This window comes from Gopherus evgoodei, chromosome 5 (genome assembly GCF_007399415.2).
Source record: "Gopherus evgoodei ecotype Sinaloan lineage chromosome 5, rGopEvg1_v1.p, whole genome shotgun sequence".
Lineage (NCBI taxonomy): Eukaryota > Metazoa > Chordata > Testudines > Testudinidae > Gopherus > Gopherus evgoodei.
Window position 1 is genome coordinate 68,185,088 of NC_044326.1, and position 19,902 is coordinate 68,204,989.

General features: G+C 45.5%; 1 protein-coding gene across 3 annotated transcripts in view; it reads left to right on the forward strand.

Moving 5' to 3' along the window:
• Positions 1-19,637, forward strand: part of VEGFC (vascular endothelial growth factor C) — a 133,319-nt gene extending 113,682 nt beyond the window's left edge. For 2 of the 3 annotated variants that reach the window (XM_030563710.1, XM_030563709.1), the window contains exons 5-7: positions 3,388-3,497; positions 3,754-4,087; positions 18,766-19,635. In XM_030563710.1, the coding sequence (XP_030419570.1) occupies positions 3,388-3,497; positions 3,754-4,087; positions 18,766-18,880 (559 nt within the window). In that variant the 3' untranslated portion in view covers positions 18,881-19,635. Of the gene's footprint in view, positions 1-3,387; positions 3,498-3,753; positions 4,088-18,765 lie in introns of all 3 variants that reach the window. The other variant, XM_030563708.1, reaches the window with a different exon arrangement.
• The last annotated feature ends 265 nt before the right edge of the window (positions 19,638-19,902 follow it).

Here is a 19,902-nt window from a genome sequence, read left to right on the forward strand (position 1 = left end):
CTCAAACCCATGTACATCATTTCCAACCTTCATTAGGCATCATCCGAGAAGTGAATATCCCCTTCTGATTTCTTATACATTTTAAGCATTTCTTTTGTAAATTCCAAGGCCAGAAGGGACCACTGTGATCATCAAGTCAGGGCCCCCTATATAATGCAGGCCATAGAACTTCCATGAAATAAGTTCTAGAGCAGATCTTTTAGAAAAACATCCACTCTTGGTTTTAAAATGGTCAGTGATGGAGAATCCACCATGACTATTGGTAAATTGTTCCAATGATTAATTACTCTTATTTAAATAAGTACACCTTATTTCCAGTCTGAATTTGTCTAGCTTCAACATCCAGCCATAGGATCTTTCTCTGCTAGAGTGATCAGCCCATTATCAAATAGTTCTGCATGTAGATATTTCTAGATTGTAATCAAGTCACCTTTTAACCTACTCTTTGTGAAGCAAAATAAGAGTGAGCTCTTTGAGTCTATCACTATAAAGCATTGTAACAGGGTTCTAGCTGGGTCTAGGGATCAGCTCTCACCTGGTCTAGCATCCCCCTCTATCACTCCCTTTCCCCACAGTTCCTCTCATGCTCCAGGTCATTATATAGTTTTCCCCTTCTCAGGTAACGAATTCCCACTGGACAAACTGTCCATATGCTGTGTTCTATTCCAATTCACCAGATCCTGTGCCACTTTCCCAGTGACTGGCCAAGGAACCAAGGCCCTCCTTCTACACTGGGTTCCAGCCCAGAGACCCTATAACCAGCAGCCAAGAACTGCACAGTCCCACTCTTCTCTGCTGTTTTTCTTGGCTTCTTCCTACCCATTTCTCAGGTCTTCATTTCCCAATGTCTCTAGCTTGACCCTTTTTTGGGGGCTAGGATCCAAGGGCTCATTCTCCCCTGTAGGCTTCCTCTTCACCACCTCTCTGCTCCAGTCTCTCCCTGCACCTCCATACTGCTCTCAACTTCCAAGCTTTATACAAACCAGCCTGCTCCTGCCCAGCTAAACTTCATGGTTGGTTAAGCCTGGCTGTCCCTCCAGGTGCAGCCTGTCATCGGACTAATTAGCTCTTTTTTTTTTACCTACTCAGGCCTTGTGGCAGGTAGACACCCCTCACAGGCATGTTTTTCTAATACTTTACCCATTCTCGTGGCTCTTCTCTAAACCTTCTCCAATTTATCAACATTCTTCTTGAATTATGGGCATCAGAATTGGACAGTGTTCCAGCAGCAATTACACCAATACTAAATACAGAGGTAAAATAACCTCTCTACTCCTACTTGAGATTCCCCTATATATGCATCCAAAGCTCACAATAACTCTTACTGGTCACAGTACCATACTGGGAGTTCATGTTCTGCTGTTTATCCACCCTCTACCCCCCAAAAAAATCTTTTTTCAGAGTCATTGCTTCCTAGGATAGAGTACCCCATCCTGTAAGTATGGCCTATATTCTTTGTTCCTAAATGTGTACATTTACATTTAGTCTTTAAAAAAAAATTTGCTTGTTGTCAGTTTACCAAGTGATCCTTATCACACTGAAACAGTGACCTGTCCTCTTCATTATTTACCACTTCCTCAATTTTTGTATCCTCTGCAATCTTCATCAGTGATGTTTTTTTGTTTTCTTACAGGTCACTGATAAAAATGTTAAACTGTATAGGCCCAAGAACTGTTTCCTGCAAGACCCCACTGGACACACACCCACTTGATGGCTATTCCCCATTTACAGTTACATTTTAAAACCTATCAGTTAGCACAGACATTGAATGGATTAAAAACTGACATTTATATCATTCTATTCTTTTAATCAAAATGTCATGCTGTACCAAGTCAAATGCCTTACAGAAGTCTAAGTATATTACATCAACACTATAACTTTTATTCATCAGACTTGTAATCTCAAAAAAATCTAGTTAGTTTGATTTGCATTAATTACATTAGCCTTTAAACATATTAGAATATTACCATTTGTGTATATAATCCCAGAGTTTGGATTCTCTGGGAGTAACATAGGGCCACCTGGGTGGGGCGGGGGGGGAGACAAGTGGGGCAATTTGCCCTAGGCCCCGCAGGGGCCCCCACGAGAGCTTTTCGGGGCCCCTGGAGCAGGGTCCTTCACTTGCTCTGGGGACCCTGGAAAACTCTCATGGGGCCTGGGCCCCCGGAGCTTCTTCCGCTCCGGGTCTTCGGAAGCAATTCGGCAGCGGGGAGGTCCTTCCGCCCTGGGACTCGCCGCCAAAGTGCCCCGAAGACCTGCGGCGGGGGGTCCTTCTGCCCCGGGACCCACCACCAAAGTGCTGGGTCTTCGGCAGCGGGGGCACCCCAGGCCCCCTGAATCCTCTGGGTGGCCCTGCAATAACATGTTCAAATCTTTTTTGTCAATAGATCAGATACTTTTTGCTGTTTTGTCACAAGATCAGAATAGTCTTCTATGCAGAGAGACCAACTCTTTGTAAAAAGTGGTTGGAATTTGTTTTCCCCTATATCAGAAGTGGAGTTTATGTTGAGTAATCGTAGAAGTGCTGCCTTATCTTATAACTTGTAAGTGCTCCACTGACATTTTTGCCTCCTTAAAAAGCTGTGCTATTCTAATTATATCAGCCATTAGCAAATGCTGAATGAGCTTCATTTTATCTTTAGTGGTCTAATGACAAGTACTGAATGTGAAATATTTCAATTCAGTTTTGCAGCCTGTTGTTTAGGAAACCAAGAAAATGTTTTTCATTCTCAAATACATGAATATATTCTTTTACATTTTAAGAGGCCCAGTTCCCAATTTAAAACATCCTTTTCTGACTTAACAAATCTAGTTTTCTAAAGAAATTAGAGATGTCACAAAAATATCACAAATAGTCATGTATTTTCAGTTCAGGGATGGATTTCAATTCAAGGAAGTTTTCCAAAACAGAAAAACATTTCCAGCCTCAACTAGGATTAAGTGAATTCTGAACCTGTTAAAGACAGAGCTGGACCAGACTTGCTGAAAACTTTTCATCAGTCATTCCAGTGCTAATTACTCACACCTTTCTCTCTTAATACTATAATACTTTAAATGAGTCAAACTGTACTTGTCCTTGAACCTGTCTTCCCAATTGGCAGCCTTCTAGTGAAGCAGAGCATCATGACATTTTTATTACGTGTACTGCACTAAATCATAACTTATGTGTAGTAGTATATACATGCTTAGATGAAATTGGATCACAAAACGCAGTATGTTTTATAATCGGTTTTTCATATATGGAAAAGAGAATAACGTATAAAGTGCAATATGCTGGTGACAATGTGAATGAAATCAAAGCTTTCAACAGTTACATTTCTAACAGGAGAATGCCTGTCATCTTCTGTATTTTTATGCCAATAAACAAACAGTCTATGTCATCCATAGGTGTCACATGGCAAACAAAACTTGTCCAAAGAATCTTATCTGGAATAATCAGATTTGCAGATGTCTGGCGCAGCATGACTTCAGTTTCTCTTCCCATCATGGAGATACTGGTAAGCAGTTATATTTTATAGGATTAAATGTAGTTGTTCTATGCTGATTTACAGAAAAAGAAAACAATACACACCGTGCAAATTAAACAGTTTGAATCTTTGCAATTCTTTGTTTACAGAATGGCATTTTAGATTATTAACATGCATCCTGAGTGTTGGATTATATTTTCACTATTTTAAAATTGGATTTATCATAATTCCTTAATAAAAAAGTAATGTGTGGATTCCAAATTTTTTATGTTTGCTGTATTCCTAGACACTGCTGACGAATTCCATGATATCTGTGGACCTAACAAAGAGCTTGATGAAGAAACTTGTCAATGTGTCTGCAAAGGGGGTGTACGGCCTTCAAGCTGTGGACCCCAAAAAGAATTAGATAGAACATCCTGCCAGTGTACATGTAAAAACAAACTTTTGCCTAGTTCCTGTGGTCCCAACAAAGAATTTGATGAAGACAAGTGCCAGTGTGTATGTAGAAGAACCTGCCCCAAACATCAGCCACTAAATTCTGCAAAATGTATCTGTGAATGTATAGAATCTCCAAATAAATGCTTCTTAAAAGGAAAAAGGTTTCATCACCAGACATGCAGGTGAGTTAAATGACTAAAAGATTCTGTAATCCAATTGTTATAGCACTGGACAGGGACTAAAAATGTTGGATTACCTTTGCCATGTGTGAGAGTTTACGCCCCCGGTAGCAGGGCAGTATGGCCTAATGGCCAGAGTCTATAGACTCGCCCCTGGTTGCAGGGCAGTATGTCTCCCACTCCTCCGGGCCCTGGCCCGCGGCCCTAACAGCGACGTAGGACCTTGCCACTGGCTCAGTGGGGGAGTCCTACCGAAACACGCTGAGGCTTACCGGGGCAAAGTACCAATCCGTCACCCCCAACCCCAGGTCACTTCCTACCGGCTTGAGAGTTGGGGTCTCCCATGAGTCCTTAGGTTCTCCGTGGGTCTCTGGGTCACCTCCTCGGGCTCCTCCCAGAGTAGGGCTTCACGCCAGTCTGGAGAAGCTTCAGTTCCCAGCAACTGCCAGGCTGGTGGCTGGTTCTCGACAGGAGCTTCCCAGTTAGGTCCTTCCCCTGCAGCTGCCAGCCCAGACTGAGCCGAGTTCCCTCCTTTTATACTCCCTGAGCATTTGGAGCATGCCCAGTACGGCTGGAGCGGGACTTCTACCGTCACAGCTACAGGTCTGACACTGCTGGGGCTAGTGCGAGGTGGGGCTGCCCTGTCACACCATGGAATTACGTTATGACTGAGAACTTTATGGTTTGCCTATCTGTAAAAGGACAGTCTGAGAGTTAATGAGTATTTGAAAACCACATTGAGATTCTTGGATCCTATAGATGTTCACTGTGATTTCAGGTAGAGAAAACAACATGAATTGACACTCTTTTAGTAGGTCTTTTGGCTGAGACATACTGTAAAACCAAATTCTAGACTATTTGTGGTCCTTAAAAATCCCAGTGTACTTTTCACTAGAGCTGGAATATTCACAGTGTCCTAGCCAATATCCAGCCTATTTGCCCAAATTATCTTTTAAAACGTGATTCTGGTCAGCAAGCAGACTGTAAATTTGATGATGATCATGTTCATATTGCATACAAGATTTTTCTCTTGGCTAACCACTAAATTTGGAAATATTTCACAATTCTGAAAATAATTTTTTCTTCTGCTTCCTACATCATCACTATCAATTAAAGTGCAGTGATCTGTCATGTAATTTTGTTGAGGTAATTAATTATTGCAGGTGTATATATAAGGCACCTGTCACTATCGTATCTTGTTTGGCTGCTTTGCTGAAACACTCTTTAATTCTGCAGTGTTGAAAACGGTGAAGTCTTGTTTCTTTTTTGAGTGATTACACATGTGTATTCCACAGTAGATGTGCATGCTTGCCCTTTGCACCGGTACCGGAAGTTTTTCCCTTAGCAGTACCCATACTGAGGGAGCACCACTGCAACCCCTGGAGCTGCACGTCCCCCCCCCCACCCTCAGTTCCTTCTTGCCGCCACTGAAGGTGGTCAGAACTTTGTGCTTCAGCTCTGCTGCAGCCTTTCTGTTCCTTAGTCGTACCGTTCACTACAGTTAGCTGTTTTCAGCTGATTACAGTTAGCTACTGTTCACTACAGTTAACTGTTTTCAGTTGTTAGAGTGGGCTTGGTGCATGCCCCGTGCCCCAGGTTTCAAGTTGTGCAACTTCTGTCGCCATTCCATGCCAAGGAGTGATCTGCATGCTGAGTGTCTCCGCTGCTTGAGCGAAACTCATGTGAGTGAACGCTGCAAGATCTGAAGGTCATTCAAACCACAGACTAAGAAGGAGAGGGACATCAGGCTTCGAGCTCTCCTTATGAAATCAGCACTGGCCCCCAACTCCGGTGCATTGAGCAGACTTGGCGCCCGGCACAGCTCCCCCTCCAAGAAGCAAGGAAGGGGCTCCGCCTCATAGTGGCTCCAAGAGAAGGAAAGGGGAGAGGCTGGTCCCGAGTTGAGCAGCCCTCGGTCCCCCCGGGCCCAAAATCTTCGACTCATGCTGAGTGGAGCAGCCCGGCACCATCCACACATGCGTCTCCTGCGGCCAGGATGCCATTGACACCGGAGGCTCTACAGGCTGCACGAGACATTCTGAGCCTACCAGTACCCAAGGTGGCGCCAGTGATGGGCCCTCGGTCCCATGGCAAGCTGCCACTGGGTGATCGTCAGACCTCCCCAGCACTGCACAGCTCCCACTCCGAGGACTGCTCCCTCATTCGAAACACTGCGGCCAATCAACTCAAGCCCACCCTCGACACCAACCAGGCTAACCGGTTTGCCGCCCGGGCAGGACTCTTGGGGTCCCTCCATGCCATGCAGTAGTGGGCACAGGCACTGAGACAGGCGCTGGTGACGCTGCTTCTCCTCCTCCTCGCGGCGCAGTTACCATAGCCGATCTCAGCGCGACCAACGTCGATGCTTCCGCTCAAGTTCCCACTCTGCCAGACGTTGCACACGGGAGTCTCCCTGCGATTCTCCAACATCGGAGCATCAGAGCTCCCGGCACCGAGGCGAGTACCGAAGCAGCACTTCTGATGGGTACTGGTCCTTGACTCCGAGGTCCCAGTCCCGTGGAAGACGGCGTCGCAAGCACCATCTTTCCTACCGCTCCTATGGGACCGTGGGCTCGATGGTGACCTCAGCCTCGGCACCCAGCCCCCCATCTCCGGGCTGAGCCAAACCAGCCAGCGCCACCGGGCCCTCAACTTGGACAGTGGCAAGGGGCCCCGTGGCAGGTCATCGTGGCCACCAATGCCCACCCAGACAGGAACCCACCTCGGCCTAGGGACAAATTGGCAGGTCACGAGTTGACAGCCCTGTGCCCAGACTCCGACCTGGAGGTCAATCCCCTGGGCAAAAGGAGGCCCATGGCCCTGTGTCAGCTCTCTCTCCAGTGCCGGTTGACACCATAACAGCACTCCCGCCCTCTCTCTCGCAAGAGGATTTTAAGGTGCATCAAGACCTGATAAAGCGGGTGGCATCCAGCCTCCAACTGCAGACCGTAATGACGGAGAGCCCATCCAACTCCTTCTTAAATGTACTGTCTTCCTCGGCCCCGGGCCGCATGGCACTACCCCTCTACCAGGGGATAGCCAACATCTCCAACACCTTGTGGCAAACTCCTGTCTCCTTGGTGCGGATTTCCAAGAAGGCTGAGAGGAAGTACCTCGTGCCAACCAAGGCCTATTCTCACCCAGCACCTAACTCGCTAGTGGTGGAATCTGTGAACCACCAAGAGTGACATGGCCAGCCCACACCCACTCCCAAGAACAAAGACGCCTGAAGACTGGACTCCTTTGGTAAGAAATTTTATTCCTCTGAAAGTTTCCAGCTCAGGGTTGCCAATCATCAGGCCTTGCTGAGCTAGGATGACTTTAACCTATGGGCTTCCCTGCCAAAGTTCCAACCACTTATCCCAGAGCGGGAGAGAAAGGACTTTAAGGCTCTGGTGGATGAGGGGGTGACGGCAGCTAAAGCGGCCCTTCAGGCAGCATCGGACGTGGCCGCCCATTCGGTGGCGTCCGCGATATCTGTGCGCAAGGTGTCATGGCTCCTCCTGTCCAGGCTATCGGCGGAGGCCCAGTCCCTCATGCAGGACATGCCATTTGATGGAAAAGCTCTGTTCGCAGATCAGATAGACATCAGGCTGCACAGGATGAAAGATTCCCGTACCACTTTACATCCCTCCAGCTAAGGACAAGGCAAAACCGCAACCGTTGGCTCAACCAGCAAGGAGCAGATATAAACCCCCGGTACAAGAGGCCAAGAGACCAGAAGTTACAGTCCCGTTCTGCCCCGCAGCCAGGGCCCTCAAAGGGCAAGAGGCAGGGAAAGAGGCAGTTTTGACTATTTGCAGGGGGGCACCAGAGGGGAGGACCCCTCCCCATTAATAAAATTTGCGTTCTGCAACCAATTGTCTGCCTTCCACATGGCATGGTCCTGTATAACTTCAGACCAATGGATCCTCCACACCATTTCCAGGGGCTACACGCTGCAGTTCAGCTCACGCCCACCCAACCACCCCCCTCCCTGATGGGCCCAGGGGACCCAGAGCATGCCCACCTCCTAGGGCAGGAGGTGGAGTGAGTACCAGTAGAATTCCAGGGCAAGGGTTTTTACTCCCAATATTTCCTGATCCCAAAGGCAAAAGGGGACCTCAGGCCCATCCTGGACCTGCGGGATCTCAACCAGTTTCTGGTCCACTCCAAGTTTTGCATGATGTCCCTGGCCTCTGTTATCTTCTCCCTGGACCCAGGGGATTGGTACTCGGCCCTGGACTTTCAGGACGTGTATTCTCACATTCATATTTTTGAGGGGCACAGGCACTTCCTCTGCTTCCTAGTGGAGTTAGATCACTACCAGTTCACGGGCCTCCCGTTTGGCCTATCCACAGCGCCCAGGGTTTTCACAAATTTCATGGCTGTGGTGGCGGCCTACCTCAGACGGGAGGGGGTACAGATCTTTCCATACCTGGATGATTGGCTCTCAATGACAACTCTTGGTCCCAGGGGAACTGCTCCTGTCCACGTGTCGATCTTGGCCTAGTGGTGAACGAGACCAAGTCAAGGTTAGTTCCAGTGCAGTGCATAGAGTTCACTGGGGTGTTTCTGGACTCCTCAAGGGCCACAGCCTCTCTCCTGCTGAGCAGGTTCAAGGCCCTAAAAGATCTCATCACCTCAGTCACGGCTTTCCTGGTGACAATGGCAAGAGCGTGCTTTTGGATCCTAGGGCACATGGCGGCATGCACATAAGTGGTCTGCCCCACCAGGCTCTGGATGAGGCCCCGCCAGACTCTGTCTAGCCTCCCAGTTCTCCCAGACCTGGGATGGGCTAGATAAGGTTCTCACAGTGCCGTCCCCGATACTTACCTATCTACAATAGTGGTCTTACCTGCGCAATATGATGCAAGGGATTCCCTTTCAGGAGGTGACCCTATCTTTAGACCTGGTGTCCAATGCATCAGCCTGGGCTGGGGAGCTCACACAGGGAACATGCAAACCCAGGGGACGTGGTTGACCTCTGACTTGTCCCTCCACATAAATGTCAAGGCGCTCAGGGCGATATGGTTGGCATGTGTTGCCTTCAACATGCACCTTCACAGCAAAGTGGTCAGAGTCCTGACCGACAACAGCGCCGCGATGTACTACATCAACAGGTGAGGCGGGACTCGTTCCTCGGCCCTCTGCCAGGAAGCCCTGAGCCTATGGGAGTTTTGTATAGCCCACGATATCTCCCTGAGAGGATTCCACTTATCAGGCATCCGCAATACGCCAGCCGATCACCTCAGCAGGGTTTTCTCCCCCCCCCAGTACGAGTGGTCGCTCCATTTGGAGGTCACTCACCGTCTCTTCCAAGAGTGAGGAGCTCCCCAGGTTGACCTCTTCACAACCCGCCAGAACTGGCGTTGCCCTCGGTTGTTCTCCGGGGAGGAGTAGGGAGGGACGTGATCTCAGTTGCCTTCCTCCTGCAGTGATCGGGACAGCTTTTTTATGTTTTCCCACCATTTCCCCTCATCAGGAAAGTCCTGCAAAAAGTAAAGACAGATAAAGCGCATGTCATCCTTATGCCCCAACATGGCCCTGCCAACACTGGTACGGGACCCTCCTGCACCTCTTGGCAGCCCCTCTGAGGAGGCTGCCACTTCACTCGGACCTCCTCCATCCCAATCTGGCCACGCTCCACATGACAGCATGGCTGCTCAGTGGCTAGACGAGGAGGGGAGGTGTTCAGAGGAGGTCAGGCGGGTCCTCCTGGAAAGTAGGAAGCTGTCCACGTGCTGGACATACCTGGCAAAGTTGTCCAGATTCTCCAGGTGGGTGGGGGATTGGGGTGACTCCCCATTGTCCGCACCACTCCAGCTCAACCTTGAGTATCTTCTGTCCCTTAGGACCCAAGGGTTAGAACCTGCCTCTGTCAGGGTACACTTGGTGGCTGTATCAGCCTTCCACCCGCCAGTGCAAGGGCACTCTGTTTTCTCTCATTCTATGACCTCCCACTTCCTGAGGGGCCTTAAACATTCATTCCCGTATGCTAGACCCCCTGTGCCGCAATGGGACCTAAAGCTGGTGATGTCTCACCTCACGGGGCCTCCCTTTGAGTCCTGGGCTACATGTTCCTGGTCTCATCTCTCATGGAAGGTAGCCTTCCTTGTAGCAATCACTTCGGCCCATCGTGTCTCGGAACTCAGGGCCCTGACCTCGGAACCCCCATATACGGTCTTCCATAGGGATAAAGTCCAGCTTTGCCGTCATCCGGCATTTCTCCTGAAGATGGTCTCCACCTTCCATATGGAACAGAACATCTTTCTTCCCATGCTCTGTCCTAAGCCTTATTCCTCCAATGAGGAACACTGCCTTCACACGCTCAGTGTGCATAGGGCTCTGGCCTTTTATCTGAATCGGACGAAGCCGTTCAGGAAATCCTCGCAACTTTTTGTTCCCTCAGCCGAGCGTGTGAAGGTGCAATCAGTCTCCATCCAGCGTCTTTCCCGCTAGATCACCTTGTGCATTCGCACGTGCTATGATCTGGCAGGGGTTCCACCCCGCCACTGACCATCAGGGCGCACTCTATGAGGGCTCAGACCTCATTGGTTGCCTACGTAGCCCATGTCCCTATCCAGGACATCTATAGGGCAGCTACTTGGGCCTAAGTTCACAAGTTTACTTCGCATTATGCGATGGTCTCCCAAACTAGGAATGACACCAGGTTCGGCAGGGCGGTTCTGTATCCTGGGAACTCGTAACTCCTGCCCACCTCCAATACATATAGCTTGAAATCACCTACTGTGGAATACACATGAGCAATCACTCGAAGAAGAAAAGACAGTTACCTGTTCCGTAACAGGTGTTCTTCGAAATGTGTTGCTCATATCTGTTCCACGTTCCGCCCTCCTTCCCCTCTGTCGGAGTTGTCTGGCAAGAAGGAACCGAGGGTTGGGGGGAGCGCACAGCTCCCCTTACAGTGCGATATAGAGGTGCCTGTCCAGGGGTCACAGCGGTGCTCCCCCCGTACAGGTACTGCTAAGGGAAAAACTTTGGGCAGCGGTGCACGTGGCGAGCATGCACACCTACTGTGGAATAGACATAAGCAACACATCTCGAAGAACGCCCGTTATGGAACAGGTAAATGTCTTTGTTTTTAAGTAAAGCTAAGCAGATATAACTCAGATAACACTGCTTGGGGAAACAAGACCACAAAGTTCATTAATAGTAGTAATAATAGTAAATATTCATAGTATGAGATACATATTTGTTCAGTTACCTAAAACCATTGAAATGGTTACAAAATTAACATTGTAATTTATTTATAAATATTCTGGCAGCACCTAAAAGGCCCCAAACAGCACTGGCGGACATAGAACAGAATATGGATCCTGCCCTGAAGATTTTAATATCTAAAATGACAAGACACACAATCAAATATAGACAAACTTATTAAAATACAGTTCACATGGTACATCTCTACTCCCTCCATTTTATGTTCAGCAACAGCTCCTGGCCACTCCTTGTCCCTGACTTAATAGGAAATAAGGGCAATTACCACCAGGCATTTGGCACCCTGTAGGATGGGAGATAGAGGTCATCAGTGTCTAGTATAAATTCCTTCTGGGGTACAGTGCAAATTACACTTTTGAGTTGTGGTCCATGCACCACAGGAATAATGTTCACTGGTAAAAGATACATTTAGTGATCTTCTCCAGCCACAGAATGTGCCTCTTTAGTAGTGTTATGCACCAGAAAACAACATTAAAGGATTAAGGTTGGAAAGTCAAGTACTCAAAAGTTAGGAAATGCCAGAATTAAGTTTGCCTGTGCAACCCCTTTGTGCATGTGCATTATGATACAGTCTTTAATTGTAGAGTCACATACTGTATTTTCCAGAGGACTCCTGCCCTGTTCAGTGCACAAGCTGGACAGTGCTCAGTTAATGAGCAGCGATTTAATATTTTGTTTTCTTCCCATTGTCTAGTGCCTTATTTACTGCATACCATTCAAACTCTTCTCTGAAAACAGTTATTCACTTCCTCATGTACTTTTCTATGGTGTTCTTCACTATAGTATTCTAGTGCTTCTGAACATTTCTGTAAGGAGAGGAGCGGGAGGTGGTATCCCTACACTATCAGAGTCCCAATTACCAGTCTCTCTCCTCCACATCTGCAGTCCTTGTCACCTTGCCCAGCTAGTCCCAGTTCCCCACTCCTGGCTTCTCACCTGATATTTCTTTTCTCACCTCCACTCCCTGGCCCAGTCTCTTTGTCCAATCAGTCCCAGTTCTCCCCCCTACACCTCCTTGTCACATCTGTCTTCCTACCCCTCCCCAATCTCAGTATTCCCCCAGCCAACTGTCTCCCAGTATCCCTCTGTTTCCCTTCCCAGCTCTGTCCCCACCAGCTCCCAGTTCCTAATCTGCCTCTTTGCCCAACAAGTCCTATTTGCAGCCTCTTCCTCCCAGCTCCAGTCTCCTTGCCCACTCAGTCCCACCTTGCCTCCCCTCTCCAGTCCCAGTCTCACGAGATTCCTTGTCCCAATTTACTCCTTTCCCTTCCCCCTGCTTCAGCTTTGGGCCCCTCTGCACTTTAACCAGACCCCTCCTCTATGCTGCCTGGTACAGGAAATTTGGCTTCCTTCTCTTAATTCCACAGCTTAGGCCCAATCTCCCAGCTCAGAGAAGCTGGAAGCAGCATTTACAGGGAAAATCTGACTTTGCCCTTGTAAAAATGTAGACTGGAGCAGGCCTGGTCACTCTGTGGAGATGGTGGCACATGAGCAGTCTGGTCAGCACTGGCAGTTGTGAAAGGACCAAACATGCTCCATGAGGACAGAATCTTCTGAGATTTTAGTTGTGCTCTTCTGGCAAGACTCTACCTGCTATGATTTTTCTAAGGCTTGTAACTTGGAATGATATAGGCAGAATATAATGGGGATGGCAAAAGGCACATCCTTGACACAAGGTGATTCCCTTGGCAAATTGCTAGGACGGGTCGGCAACCTACGACACACGTGCCACCTTTGGGGCCACCGGAATGAGGTGGGGAGGGCTCATGGGGGGGGTTGTGCACCCTCCAGGGGAGTTCAGGGGACGGGAGGGGGGAACCTGGTCTGAGAAGCAGCCCCTGGGCATGGCTGGCCCCCAGGTCTATAAAGGCTCGCTGGGATTTGCCCCTCAATGAACCGAGGTGCAAAGGCGGGGGGAGGGAGCACAAGGTGGAAGTTTTGCCTAGGGCGCAAAATATCCTTGCACCAGCCCTGCCCCAGGGGGTGTGTGTACCCCAGGTTAAGAACCACTGCATTAAACTGATTAAGATCTGCATTTTAATTAAATTTTAAATGAAGTTTCTTAAACATTTAAAAAAACGTGTTTACTTTACATACAACAATAGTTTATAGACTTATAGAAAGAGACCTTCTAAAAACGTTAAAATGTATTACAGTCACGTGAAACCTTAAATTAGAGTGAATAAATGAAGACTCGGCGCACCACTTCTGAAAGGTTGCCGACCCATGTGCTAGGACCTGCTCCAAAGCATGGAGATATGTAGAGCTGCTTGAAAGAGAAGTCCCCAGAATTTTTTTTTTTAACGTGGGGAAAAGTTTTTTGCCTCTAGTCTCATTCTCAGAAATGGCTGAAGCATTTTGGCTGAATTTTTCTGAAAGAGTCAGGCTGAGGCAGACACTTGACACATAAAATCAGTCCAGATGGTTAAAGTTTGACAGAGTTATAAGCAACTGAAAGCACCATCTTAGAATGAGAAGTATTGCTCAACCTTAACAACAGGTAACAGTATCAACCCCATCTATAATTAACTGTTCTTCCCTCACACTCTTACCTATACAGAGTATCAGCATAGAGAGGTTCCCGTAGTTACGCCAGAAACCACATAGTTTAGACACTGCCAACAATGATGGTGTCCCTGCCCGCAGGTATATGGGATCTTGGGGAGCAATTACCACACAGGTGGGGAGCCAATTAATTTCTTTATTAAAGGAAAATGGAAGTGGTGGGAATTTAACAATGAAATACGATGAGATGGGGTGTATAGGGTGTTTACAATAGACAATGATGGAGGGGGTTCTTATTGAACAGTGTAGGGAGTGGGGTGCAGTAAGTCGGGTTCAGCACAATGGGATACAGTACAGTCAATAAGCAACTCAACTTTATATAGGAACAACTCTAGATACAGTGTGGAATGCAAAATGTACCAAAAAGAAATGCAAAGTAAAATGGTAGCTTCTATATGAAATGGTCAACAATCTCAGATAGAATGTATTAAGTGGTTAATAGCTATATATATATATATATATATAAGGTAACACAGTGGCATCAATGCAAATACAAAGTATATTAGAAAAGTGGAGGTGACCAATGGGGTGTTATAACCACAAGTAAGATGTGAATCACAGTGCAATGATACAATATGGGTGATAAGTGAAATTATGCAATGTAACAGCATAGAAGAAAATTAATGACTTAATTTGTGAGGTTGTAATAGCAGATAATCTGCAAGAGTGTACCTAAAGGCTGAGTCAAGAAACAGGAGTGGGGAGGGGAGTGAATGATCAGTGGCAACTGATGAGAGGAGAGTGCAGCTGCAAGCAGTGAGAGACTCTGAAGCCCTGCAGGGTGAAGCCCAGAGCAGTTTGCAGGAGCCTGCGGGCTGGACGTACGGGAGACAAGAGCAGCTGGAGCGCACTTAAGGGGAGTCTGGGAGCAGCAAGAGGGGAGGGCGCTGAACGTGCAAGCGATGGGAAGGCACGTGGAGAATGGGGGAGATGGCTGAGGGAAGAAACAGGTTGCAGCAGCGGAGAGCACTTCAGGGAAGTTGCGGAGCGAAGACAAACGGAGCAGTGTGATGGTGATCTTTGGTAGTGGAGGGGCAGCGGAGAAGCGGGAGCACGAACACAGGGGATACAGGGAGAGGCTGCAGAGAGGTGTAAGGAAGGGCTGGAGGGACACCCAAAAAAAAAGGGAGAGAAGCGGCAAAGGGTTTGGGAGGTTACACAGGGGGAGAAGCAGCAAGGGGTTACAACAGGGAGACAAGGAGAAGTACACAGAGGGGGAGATTGGAGCGGGGGAAAAACAGACACGGGAAAGTTCAGGGAGAGATTGGGACAGCGGGAAGACGAATTCAAACAGCAAAAACCTTATCTATCGTCTAACTTAATCAAATTTATATAAAATGACAAGCAGCTTATACAAAGTAACAAAACAGGTACAGAATACAACCAGGCAATGGCTTTTTTAAATCTATCTTAACCAACGACTAGGCAAAACAACAAATATCACAATTCTAAGCAAACTATAACAAGCAACTATAGCAAGGCTACAATCTTAGCAAACTATGACTTATTAAACTAAAAAGCAAAACCTATGGTGCTCCTTATGCTATGGGGAAGTCATAGAGGTCAGAGTAGTATGTGCCCAGGATACAGCTCCCAAGGAAGCCAAGGGATGGTGGCTGGTGCAGTGGATATGGCTGAAAGCAGTGAGCCCCGAAGCAAAGCCCACAGGAACAGAGCTTAGCGGCGGCACAAACTTATTTTTAGCGGCAAAGTGCCATGGAGTTTAAGAGAGGTTTTAAGACACAGACCAAGGTTTAGCTTGAGTCTGTGTGCTGGGGAAACAGAGCCAGCAGCTAAAATAATAAAATAAAAGTATAGAAAGTTTCACAGAGGGTTTCTTATCAGTCCCCAAGGTAGCAGCAAAGGCAGAAGCAGCAGCAACATCAGAAGAAGCAAGGAGGGCTCGGTATGGTCTTGATAATCAGGAGATCTCTCAGGCAGCAATTCGTTCTTCATGGGAGGGGAGTTTTTTTTTTTAAAAAAACGAGGGTACACTCAAAAATAAAACGAGAGCAGAGAAAGGACCCCCCAGAGCCCCTGGCTGATCAGACCAGGCAGCAATGCAGGAACCTTTCCGATGTTTGTTTTGAAAATGCCTGTTTTTAAAGGCAGACTCAGGCAGTTTCCCGCCAGTAATCCTGATAGGCTCCCTCTGTCACAGGGGAGGAGACACAGGGAAAAACTGCAGGTGAGCACAGAGACGTGCCTGGGCAGAGTCCTGTAGAATAGGTGTCAAAAGCACATGAGGCCTATGACTCATGCCCAGGATCTTAAAAACACATTAGGTCTTGCAGCTCTGGACATTGCCTACCCTACACAAAGCCCAGGTTTAACAAGGTGATAACAGGACCAACACTTTGAACAGGTCAGTGGTCCCAGTTAGCACGCAGCACAAGTGGCCATCCCTTTGAGAAGGGCAATGGCTCTTGGTAAACAACTTAAGGCGCCCTCCCTTTGAGAAAGGCAGTGGCCCTGGTAAACAACTTAACAGCCAGGGAGGGGCGGCCACAGGAGGAGAACAAAAACAAACTGGAGTATGGGGACAGCTGTAAGAAACAAAATGGAGTAGGGGGATAGCTGTAACAGACAGATGGAAGGGGTTTTTCCATTGGGGTAGGAACACTACATCACTAACCAATAGTAGCTACACCAATGGAAGAATTCTTCCATCCATATTGGAGGTTAGGTCACTATAGCTATATTGGTCACGGTTGTGGATTTTTCACACCCCTGACTGACTATGTTGGCCTAACTTTTAAGTGTAGACCAGGCCTAATGACAGATTGTTTTGATGAGAGCAGAGAGATCTGTGGGTCATATGAAAGCATCCAGATGGCAGTATCCAGTCTGTTTGACAACCCTTATCTACTTCTTTTTTTTATTTATGTTGCCTAACTGCTTTGCTAGAGTTAGGCATCCTGGGAAATACAACATCCAAATAGGTAAGTTTTTTGGCTTTGCCTTAAAGATCAATGCCTCAGATGGTATGACCTTCTAGTGGGATTCAGATAAAAGCTTTGAAATCTTTAAATGAAAGGCACTATAGAAGGACAAACATCATTGTAACATACAGCTCCGAAGGAAATTCTACATCCACTCCACCCCCATTTTTGTATCCACAGAAGATTAATTTTCCAAGTCCAAACTTACTCCTGATTCTTTTTTTGCTGGCACTATCAGGGATAGTATGCAGGAGAATAGGTGCATTTCTATCAAAGAGCCACATTATTTTGGTTAGGGGTCAGCTCTGCCTCTTTCTTGCTTCAGCAAGATATACAACACCTTTCCAACACTAACACCCCCACCCCAAACTGCAGGTGTTGTATATTTTATAAAATGTTTAGCATTAGGCAAAAAGGATCAATGTGATCTTTTACAGAAATTCCATGAAAGTTGTTACATTTTTCCAAGATAGCTCTAGAGTTTGTCCTAAGTGACATGATATAACATGAATCTTGGAATTACATAAAACCTGCTAATGAATCAGACCACTGTGACAAATTACATAGAAATATCTGAACAAGATATGGCTAGTCAATAACTACCATTACTGCAGGGTCTTCCTCATTCTTTACTGATTTCTTCATATTCATGTTCATTGGTTTAATTAATTGGCTTGCATTAATGTAACTGTAATCCAAGATCTCATTTTATAAACACATTACTGTAAAGTGGCAAGTCAATGTCCAAAATAAGCATGCGATGTGCTAAACCATCTGCAATGATAATTAGAGTACGCATAGTTTAAAAACAGAAAAAAATTGCCTGGGGAAGAGAATATTAAAAGTACCTCAATAGTATATCGTGTAGTATCTGTAAACAGAAATATATAGCAAGAATTATTACAATAGAACATTATACCAGTATGTTTCATAAAACAGAGACACATTATTTAAAGACAAGTTTAAAATATAACTGTTGAAACTTGAAACATATACTTTTCCCTCTTGAGTCGCTGCCAATGTCTGAAAAAGCCACAGACTAGTACTTTGTCTCCATTACACACCAGAGGTTATTTGGCATTGTTATTGTAAGGTTATTTTAGGTCAAACCGTTAAAAAAAAATGAGGTGGGGGGAGAGAAGCCAAGGAATTAGCTTTGTACAACTCCTTGTACAAACAAATATCCACTAATGAGGAACATCTTGTTTATAAATGTAATCTGTAGTTTAATGATCTATTTGCATTAAAGTTATTTCAGTTAATATTATTGTTATTGTTACCCTTTCTTCTCCTTTAAAATTTACCATACACTTATGGGCCTGGATCCTACAATAAAAATCACACAGTGCAATATGGCAAACAGACTCCCACTGAACTCACTGGGGATCTGTGGAAGTATATGGGTTTTCCCTGTGCAGTTCTCAGTGCAGGATCAGGGTCATAGTATAGAAAATCTATCTTTTCTATTATGCAAATAGCTGATAAATATACAGAAAAAAAGTAAGCATTCTGGCCTGTAACATCAACTCGTTAGGGAATGCTGGCTCAAGCTAGGAGACATTCAGTAGTGGCATTCTAAACAGGGTTGCCTACTAGAAAAAAATGTTAGAAGTATTTGCCAGAATAATATACCAACGTGTACTCTAGCTTAGAATGTAATTAGAGCTAGTAAGTATTTCAAGAGAGTATTAATGAATATTCATATGAATAAAACCACAGAGTCACCTCAGCAGTATTTGTAAGCCTATTTATTTGCTTTTCATTGCAAGACAGTTCACAGAAATGGAAGATAAGAAATATTCATGCACATATGTAATACGTTATATATCTTTATAGGATTTAAGTGTTCACTGGTATAAGTGCAGCATAATTGTACATAGTCAGATGTATATTTCTCTTTGATTCATGTGCCTGCCCCATTTTACCAATGGCTTTTTTGTTTCCTTCCTCCAGCTGCTACAGACCACCGTGTACAGTTAGAACGAAACGCTGTGAGCCTGGATTTTATTATAGTGAAGAAGTGTGTCGTTGCGTACCCACATATTGGAAAAGACCGCTTATTAATTAGTGAAGAAAGCACTACTTTTCATTTTGGTGTACATTTTTCCATTAAAAAAACAACTGCGTTAACATTGGAATTAACTGTGCACCAGAGACCCTGTGGGATTCACAGAGACAAACACATTGTGCTTTTCCCCCAAGAAATGTGGAAAGCACATGTAGACAATAATGGGGCTCATGTTGTGTAAAGAACTTACTAAGGACTTGTTTTCTGCCAATGACAAAACAGTCTTGGTTTTCCTCTTTGTGATTTTTTTTTAAAAGAGATAATGACTATATAATTTATTTCCACTAAAAACATTGTGCAGCATTCCTGTTTATAGCAGTAACAATTGTTAAAGCTCACTGTGATCAATATTTTTATATTATGCAAAATATGTTTAAATAAAATGAAAATTGTATTATATACTGGTGAGAATGTTTAATTGATTATTTTATGACCCAGTCTGTACAAACCAACCACAGCTCAACAACGTGAATGGTGGTTCTTAAAATAGTTTCTTGAAATCCAGAGCTAGAATTCCTATCCAATAAAAATAAGTGATTTTATGAAAGAAAGTGTAAGAAAGACAGCAGTGAACTTTTTGTATCTGCTTAAAATATCTAGGCTGAGCTATTAAAAAAAAGTTATATTTACAACATTTATGTCCAGTGATATTTTACTATGTAGACCAACTAGCTAAGCATGGGTGATATTTCATAAAAACTATTATGAGTCCTCTCTATTGCACAGGAACAAAGCTTGTTCAAAGGAGAGCAGCAGCTATTAGTAGTCACATACATGCATGCCAATATATATTCAAAATATTTTAAATGGTAAGTGTTTATGCAGGTATAATAATTAAAATCAAATTAAAATATTTACATATGGAAATATCAATTATGCTGTTTTATTTAGTTTTAAAGATTGTGCCCTAAAATTCAAAACAAAATAGTTTAAAATTATTTGATGTTTTACTATTTCATATTGTAAGCCAAATTATTATGATCTAAAGTCTCTTGTATGCCAGATGCTTTTAAGAGAAAATA